At 35.8% G+C, this 7,910-nt stretch overlaps 4 protein-coding genes across 4 annotated transcripts; 2 read left to right on the top strand and 2 right to left on the bottom strand.

The window, feature by feature from the left end:
- Positions 1 to 447: 447 nt before the first annotated feature.
- On the bottom strand, positions 448 to 2,184 carry SAPINGB_P001099 (uncharacterized protein; the record flags this gene model as incomplete). Its single annotated transcript, XM_031995822.1, has 2 exons — positions 448 to 1,546; positions 1,679 to 2,184. 2 exons carry the CDS (start codon positions 2,182 to 2,184, stop codon positions 448 to 450), a joined length of 1,605 nt encoding a protein of 534 aa, XP_031851713.1.
- A 96-nt stretch (positions 2,185 to 2,280) lies between these two features.
- Positions 2,281 to 3,129, bottom strand: SAPINGB_P001100 (uncharacterized protein; the record flags this gene model as incomplete). The annotated part of the gene is made up of 1 exon (XM_031995823.1): positions 2,281 to 3,129. The coding sequence occupies one exon, from the start codon at positions 3,127 to 3,129 to the stop codon at positions 2,281 to 2,283; it is 849 nt and encodes a 282-aa protein (XP_031851714.1).
- A 419-nt stretch (positions 3,130 to 3,548) lies between these two features.
- SAPINGB_P001101 (uncharacterized protein) lies at positions 3,549 to 4,763 on the top strand (the record flags this gene model as incomplete). Its single annotated transcript, XM_031995824.1, has 2 exons — positions 3,549 to 3,615; positions 3,670 to 4,763. The coding sequence occupies 2 exons, from the start codon at positions 3,549 to 3,551 to the stop codon at positions 4,761 to 4,763; spliced, it is 1,161 nt and encodes a 386-aa protein (XP_031851715.1).
- Positions 4,764 to 5,515: 752 nt separating this feature from the next.
- Positions 5,516 to 6,300, top strand: SAPINGB_P001102 (uncharacterized protein; the record flags this gene model as incomplete). Its single annotated transcript, XM_031995825.1, has 2 exons — positions 5,516 to 5,584; positions 5,716 to 6,300. 2 exons carry the CDS (start codon positions 5,516 to 5,518, stop codon positions 6,298 to 6,300), a joined length of 654 nt encoding a protein of 217 aa, XP_031851716.1.
- Positions 6,301 to 7,910: the final 1,610 nt, after the last annotated feature.

Here is a 7,910-nt window from a genome sequence, read left to right on the forward strand (position 1 = left end):
TGTATAAAAAATTACTTGAGAGTTCAATAGATGAAAAAAATATCTTTGTTTCATTAATAGCCGGTTATTAATTAATTGATAGAAGAGGAACCTAATTTATTTATTTATTTTCACAAACTTGGGTTAAGGGCATGAATTTGGGCCTTTATTTTGTTTTTTGCTAAATTTATTTGAAATGATTGACATCGCTAAAATTAATCCCAGAGTCAGGGATGTAAATCATTAATGACACTAATGAAGGGAGAAACAACCCCACTGGGCTAACACAATATCAACTCTTTTTTTTTTTTTAATTTTTACTACAGGCGTGCGTGAAAAAAAATTGATAAATCAAAACTCAGCAAGTTTTATATATAATGCCTAGTTTCAGAAGAAAAGTTTTTTTTGATAAGAATATATTCCTAGATATTATGTTAAAAAGCAAAAAAAAGAAGCTTAATTCTAGAACTAGCTTTGTTGGTTCTGTGTCAGACGTTGATGCCGTTCCTCACGATACGATTTCCATTGGTCCATGGTACTGATTGCTCTTTCCCAATGACCCGTAATTTTTTGTACTTGTTCCTTAAGAGAATCTATTTCGTGATCTTTTGCGTGAAGATCTTCGATAGGAACTAAGTTTGGATTATGTAATGCTTCGAAAAGTGATTCAAGCGAATGTTCCAGATTAGAGTAAAGAGTGTCAATAGACAAAGGAAGTTGGACAACTTGGGGTATTTTTTGGCCATTTTGAGATGTGGTAGATTGGAATAGATGGTTCGAATTGTTAGTTGTATGAACAAAGTTTGGTGAATTGAGGGTATCGAGAGGTTGGTTTGGTATTATGGTTCGTAGATCATAGCCAAAAGATTCGAGGTCATTTAATTCCTCAGGAGATAATTGAGAGAGATAAGAGCTAAGTGACTGAGAGTAACCAGGGCTTTTTATCCCAGATGAAATGACATGCAAATCACTCATTATGTGATCGCCGTCCTCCAAAGAAGGTATACGCAATGGACTCGAGTCTTTATTTTCAGTGATAGATTGATTTATTAGACCCTGAATTTTGTAAATGGCTGCATATAGCAGTGAATTGTCACGAGCCAAGTCTTTTACTATTTTTACCAAAATATCTTGCCATTTCTTTGTGATTGGTGTCATATGCGATAGCGATATAATTCCCTTTAAATCAGAGGAATTTTCGTTATTATGAGATAAGGAATTCGGATTGTTTATAAATCGAGAAAATGATCCAGATGATTTTTGGAAACGAACTGTGTCTGGTGGTAGTGGGGATAATGATTCAAAATCGATGGCGGATTTGTGGTCTTCATGAGTCGAAAATATAGGGACGGAAATGGTAACATTTGATCGTATGGCCGGAGTGGCAAGTTTCCGGGCAAATGGTTCTTGGAGCCGTTGTTTTAACTTTGATACTTCAACATCTCGCCTCCTGAGCTCTACCTGAAAGTCTCGCTTAGCTTTTTCATACAGGTTGACTGTCTTAATTAAGTCATCCTGTGTGGATTTGTTTTGGAGGTTTAATGATCTTAAATCAGACTCTAAGATGCTTAACACTGAATTAGTATATTGCCAAAAAAAAAAAGGTGAAAGACAGTAATTCTGTTTCAGTTTTCATTCAAATAGAGAAGGAAAAGAATCAAAGATTAAGTTAAGGAAGAAGATATTTCTGTGCGCATACCTATTTAGTTTGCTGATAGAATCCAGTTGCCTTTGTAGTCCTTCGTTTTTAGCTTCAATGTGTTTCAGATTGGCTTCCATTATTTCATGTTCTTTGCGTGCGCTCTCGACCTTTTGCAGCAAAGTATTACGAGTTTGTTTGTCAGACTCGATTGCTGACAAAAGTGAGCTTATAATGTTTAGGACTTTGAGATCATTGGAGGCTGCTGTATCCACCGTTGCTGCTGGTTGTGTTATTATTACAGGAGATACGGCATCTGTAGAGTTTACTGGTGATGTGGTTGTTTTGGAACGGGGGGTGGAGCTGTTGAGAGGCGGATTTTTTTTATTACGGCCTGTTGGTGTTAAGGCTGTTTGATTTTTAGTGGGCTTACTTGATTGAGAAATATTGCGCAACAAGTGGGAAGATAAGGCAATTGAATCATCGAGATCCAAGAATCCTAAAGATATTAAGCGATTACTGACATAAGAAGTTTGTGTTTTGATCTCTTGTGGTATTGAAAACATGGGACCTTGGGGAAGAATGGGGAGTGAAAGTAAGTTTCACAAGAGTTTAAAAATTCAAGTGGTTTGTTTATTTTTGGTAAAATTACTAAGACATGACTAATCTACAGGTGTTTTGGAGCTTTTATTTTCTTGACGAAGGGTTTCAATCTCTTGTGCCAACGATTTCCAAAGTTCGGTTTTTTTAGAGCGCGAAGGAGATGTGACTAGACCAGAAGTGGACGGTAGAACCACAATGATGGATTTTCCACCAGCAAATAGGAAAGGGATTCCTCTTGTGTCATTTTCACCTGGTCGATATTGGACCCCCCATTCAAAAGATTTTAAAGGTTTTTGTGTCTTGAAGCGATAAATTTTTTCCCAGATACCTTTACCAACTATGCATATTATGCGCGGCGCAAAGGGTTGGAGGTCGGCTTCCAGGGTCGGGACAGCGGTTAGCATTTCGCTTGCAGAAAGCTCATCTATACCCTTTGTTGGCCTTGTGACAAGGTCATGAAAGCCGTATCCAAACTCGTCTGGGAGTTTTTGGTCGTCTATGAAGGAGACTTTACGGTTCACACAGCCAGATTCATATATGAGTTTCCAAAAGAGGTTGGAGCAGTGGGCATAATAGTGTCCTTGGATTGCAGTCTCAATACCTGGATTGAAGCCTACGAATACACAAATGAGGTTTTCGCGAAGCAGAGGTGTGAGATGTGATAAATGGGAGTAAGCTTCAGGACCGACATATGCTTTTTTCTTTTTCTGTTTCTTTTTTAAAGGTTCATTGGGGAGGCCTTCGAGTTCGTTTGTAGGATTAAGAGAGGGTGGCGATCTTTTAAGAGACTTTGCCAGAAGCAATAATGCCTTACTTGGCCCATTTTCATCAGTTAGAGTGTCACTACAAGCATTGTATGAAAAGTTTTTTAATTTGTCGCCAAAACTAGGAAGGGGTTTGGATGACATATTGATACCATTGTAGGCAGCTGTTATGAGAATTGGAGTTAATGGGCAATTGTTCAAGATAGCAAGTTCAACATGTAAAGCAAAGACATTTAAATGTCTTTACCAAATTTGGTAAAGATGTTTAGACTCAAAATCACGTGATATTTTTTTGAAATTTACAGGTAATTTTTTTTTTCTTTCATTTTTTTGATTTTCCAACAACACCACCAGCTTTCAGCTTTGTATAAAAAAATGCCTAAGATAAGTATTGGGGATTTTATTGAATTATTGAGTTACGTGAATTTACTAACATGTTAGTCTTTTTGTGTGTTTTACTATCAGTGTGACTATTGCGGAAGTAAGTATTAATTTTTGGGAGACATTACGTTTGTTTACAAGCATCTAACCAGAGGTATATAGCATCGTTGACTCATGATTCCATGAGTGTGCGCAAGTCGCACAGTGTTGGCCGAAATCATATCAAACTTGTCATTGACTATTATGAAAGTGAGTACTAATTTTATTTTTTAAAGGATTTTTTTAACAATTTTTATTTTAAAGCTGTGGCTATTGAAGAAAAATTACTACCTGAATCCCTTCTTGCATTTCCAGTTCAACCCAATGGCATTCGACTCATTAGCACACTACAAGAGGCTATATTAAATGCTAAAGATCCATTAGATCAGACTACAGAACTGGACGAGTTTACCAAGGGTGCACCCGGGACTCTTCCTCGTGAAACAGTGTTACAGTTGATGTCTGCGCCCCGTAGATTACCGCATCCTGCTGTAATTTCTCCTTATACCACGGCTACTCCCACACTTTCCAGTGTTTCTAGCAGTTATGTAACTGAGATTAATGGTGGAACGCTAGCTCAAAATGCTTTAACTGGGGGTGTGTCACAGGTAACAAGTAGCATGCCTTTGAGTAATCAATACCAACAACAACCCTCACAGTATTCACAGCAGGTGCAACAACAACGACAACAACACCAACACCAGAACCAGCAATATCAGCACCAGCATCAACATTCCAACTATGGATACCAACAGCAAGGGGGTGGGAAGCCTGGTTATACCAACCGAATGGATTTTCGAGATAACAATACCCGATCACGGTTTTCAAACAACCAAGGGGGATCCAACTATGGTGGGAGCAATGGAGGAAACAACTACCAGCAAGGAGGTTACAATAATCGTGGAGGATACGGAAACAACAATAATAATACAACCGGAGGAAAGTCTCAGTATAGTAATGATGGATTCAACAATAATGGTGGTAATAACTATAATGGGAGCTACGGCCAGTACAATAATAACACCAATAACAATAATAACAATAACAACAACAACAACAACAACATCAATAATAATAATAACAATAGAGGGTACGATCAATCACAAGGATCCCAGCAGCAGGACCGAGGAGGATATGGAGGCCGTGGGCGCGATGGTGGCAATGATCGAGGTGGCTGGGACCGTGGTGGAAATGGAAGTGGAGGTCGGTATAACGAAGGGTATCGGGAACGCGGAAACGGTGGCGGTAGTAATGTTGGTGGTCTCAGCAAGGATCGAAGCGGACCATATGATCGAGGATCGAGACCCAACCAAGGGTCGTACCGGCCGAATCGTGCGTTCCGGGAGCGTGAAGGTTGAAGAAAAATGAAAAAGAAGAAATTAAAGAATAAAGAAGCAATTGAGCTTTTCTGTAATTACAACATCCTATAAGTAAAAGTTAATCTTATTAATTTACATAATAATCTAAAGATAAAAAAAAATTAATAGGTAAAAAGTGGATCTTTTATAAAATAAACGATTTTGAATTTTGGAATAAACATTTTAATTATAGATAAGCTTCAAAGTTGTATGTGGAAGAAATGCCAAAGAAAAAAAAAAGTTAGCGATGAAATGTGATGATATTTACTTAAAGGTCTTGAAATTACTGAGGAAATATGAAAGATTAGTTGCCGAGGCAACAGGGGATGCCCTTCTAACGGTTCTCAAGGGTACAGGAACCTTTGTTACAACAGAAATATTTTATGTATATGCGGCAGTGTGTAACAAATGTGTAACAAAAATGTTCTAATCCCTTCCACGTCAAAAAAAAAAAAAAAAAAAAAAGATGAGCCCATGAGTGTGTATGTAAGTGATAGAGGCTAACAGCGGCGACGGCTTACTCTATTTTATTTTATTTTATTTTTTATTTTATTTTATTATTTTATTATTTTATTATTTTATTATTTATTTTTTTTTTTGTGGTGAAAATTATGTAAAATTTTTTTTTTTTTTTCCCTCTCCTTTCCTTTATTTTTCCCTCCCTATTGAGATTTGACTATCCAATCTACACCACACTCGTCTTTTCTTCTCACCAAACAACCCACATTAATCTCTCTTATACATATACAAAAATGAGTGAAGCTGCTTCTTCCGGACCTTCCTTTAAGCTCGTTCTCGTCGGTGACGGTGGCACTGGTAAGGTAAGTTTTAATAACAAAACAGAATGTGTTTTTTTCTTTATATGAAAAGGAAGAAGACCTTTTTAAACTCTTGAGAAAGAAAAAATTCTAACCATGGTAAAATTTTTTTTTTTTTTTTTTTTTAAATATAGACTACCTTTGTCAAGCGCCACTTGACTGGTGAATTTGAAAAGAAGTACATTGCCACCCAGGGTGTCGAGGTTCACCCTCTTGACTTCCATACCAACTATGGCAAGATCACCTTTGATGTGTGGGACACTGCTGGCCAAGAGAAGTTTGGCGGTCTTCGTGACGGTTACTACATCAACGGTCAGTGCGGTATCATTATGTTTGATGTCACTTCACGCATTACTTACAAGAGTGTGCCCAACTGGCACCGTGATCTTGTTCGCGTTTGCGAGAACATCCCCGTTGTTTTGTGCGGCAACAAGGTTGACGTTAAGGAGCGCAAGGTCAAGGCCAAGGCTATTACATTCCACAGAAAGAAGAATCTCCAGTACTATGACATTTCTGCTAAGTCTAACTACAACTTTGAGAAGCCTTTCCTTTGGCTCGCTAGAAAGCTTGCCGGCAATGCCTCACTTGAGTTTGTGGCCTCTCCTGCCCTTGCTCCTCCTGAGGTTACTGTCGACAATGAGCTTATGGCCAAGTACCAGCAGGAGATGGAGCAGGCTACTGCTTTGCCTCTTCCCGATGAGGACGATGCCGACTTGTAAGAATACTATTAACAAGGAGGTATTTGTGTTTTAAATTATTTTTCTATTGGGAGGAAGTGCATCAAGGCTAAGAAGGAAAAAAAAGAAAAAAAAAATTTTTTTTACAATCTTTTGATAGAAGATGGAATCAAGAGAGAGATGATGAAAAGAAAAAACAAATTTTTTTTATATAAATAAATATATAATGTCGTCTGTTTGATTTTTTTTATTAATTAGAAAAGGGGGAAAAAAAAAGGTATAAACCGGTTAGTTTTTTTTTATTTATTGAAGATGAATGGATTATATACAGATATGGTTATTTTACAGATTGTATTCAATAACCGAATTCAATTGATCCTAGGATGAGATGGAGGGGTTATATGTAAAGACGGTATTGAGTAAGGAAGATATATACTGTGACATTGTATCCGATGGTGGTAATGGATGGGTGCTTAATAGTTTCGAGTTGTTATATATACTATAGATATATATATTCATCTCAAAGACTTATCTCTGTTACTACTGCAATTGCCACTTACTAGTGTAGATTTGTAGTTTAAAACTGTCAATTTCTGAATCCTTGTTTCCAGAATTTTCTAAATATTTTGTTAAATCAAAAGATTTTCTTAATTCTACAATTGTTTTTTTAAAAAAAAAAAATTTAAACAGTGTTGTTATCGTCGTTGTTATTTTTATATTTTCGTTCAAAAAAGTCATTTTTAGCAAGGCCAACACAGAGATTTTTCATGGTGGCGGTTTAAGCAGGTAGACTGTTTTTATTGTGTGTGTGTTGTTATTGTTGTTGCTGTTGGCTTTTAAAGGCAAACAACATTTTGTTACATTACAAAGTTTACCTTCTTTGGTGTGTGACTGTCTGTTATTGTGAGATTTCAGCACATCACTATTAAACTAAGAGTAATAATAAAACAAACAAAAACATTGAAAATTTAAATTAAAGAATTATTTTATTTTTTTATATTTTGAAAATTGATGGCGAATTTTTATTATTTTGAAAAATTTTTTTTTTCAAAAATTGGTAGGCTTATGTAGGTTTTTTTTTTTTTTTTTTTTTTTTTTTTTTTTTTTTTGAAAGCAAGAAAAAAATTTTTTTTTTTTCCCTCCTGATCATGATGACCAGCAAAGCAGCAGCAACTGTTAAAGGCAGCGACAGCAGTAAAAAAAGAAAAAAAAAAAAAAAAAGTCGCCACCAGTGGGTGTTGCTGTAGAAACTTTTATTTTATTATTCCTTTTAAAACTATCACGTGTTCAATTTTTTTTTTCTATAGCAACGTTACCAGAATTCTAGAAATATATACGTTATCAATAACCTTTGTTACTATATGATAACGTTATCTCCCATCCCAGTAACATTGGCTCATATTATCACTTTTTATTGTTTAACATTCAAAAACTGCTTAAAATCTTCTCTCTCCAAAATCAAAAGAAAATCAAAAGAAAAAAAAAAAACCACCAAATTTATTATTTTTTTGAATTTATTTGAAAATGATGATCTAACAAGAAACATAGATTAAAATACTCTTTTCTTTCTTTTAAAACAATGACAAAAATATAAGCAAAGCCATCTGAACTATTTGCTAATTATATATAGCTGGTGACTTGTAGAATTTAGA

Source organism: Magnusiomyces paraingens (genome assembly GCF_902498895.1).
Source record: "Magnusiomyces paraingens strain CBS 517.90 genome assembly, contig: contig1, whole genome shotgun sequence".
NCBI classification, from domain to species: domain Eukaryota; kingdom Fungi; phylum Ascomycota; class Dipodascomycetes; order Dipodascales; family Dipodascaceae; genus Magnusiomyces; species Magnusiomyces paraingens.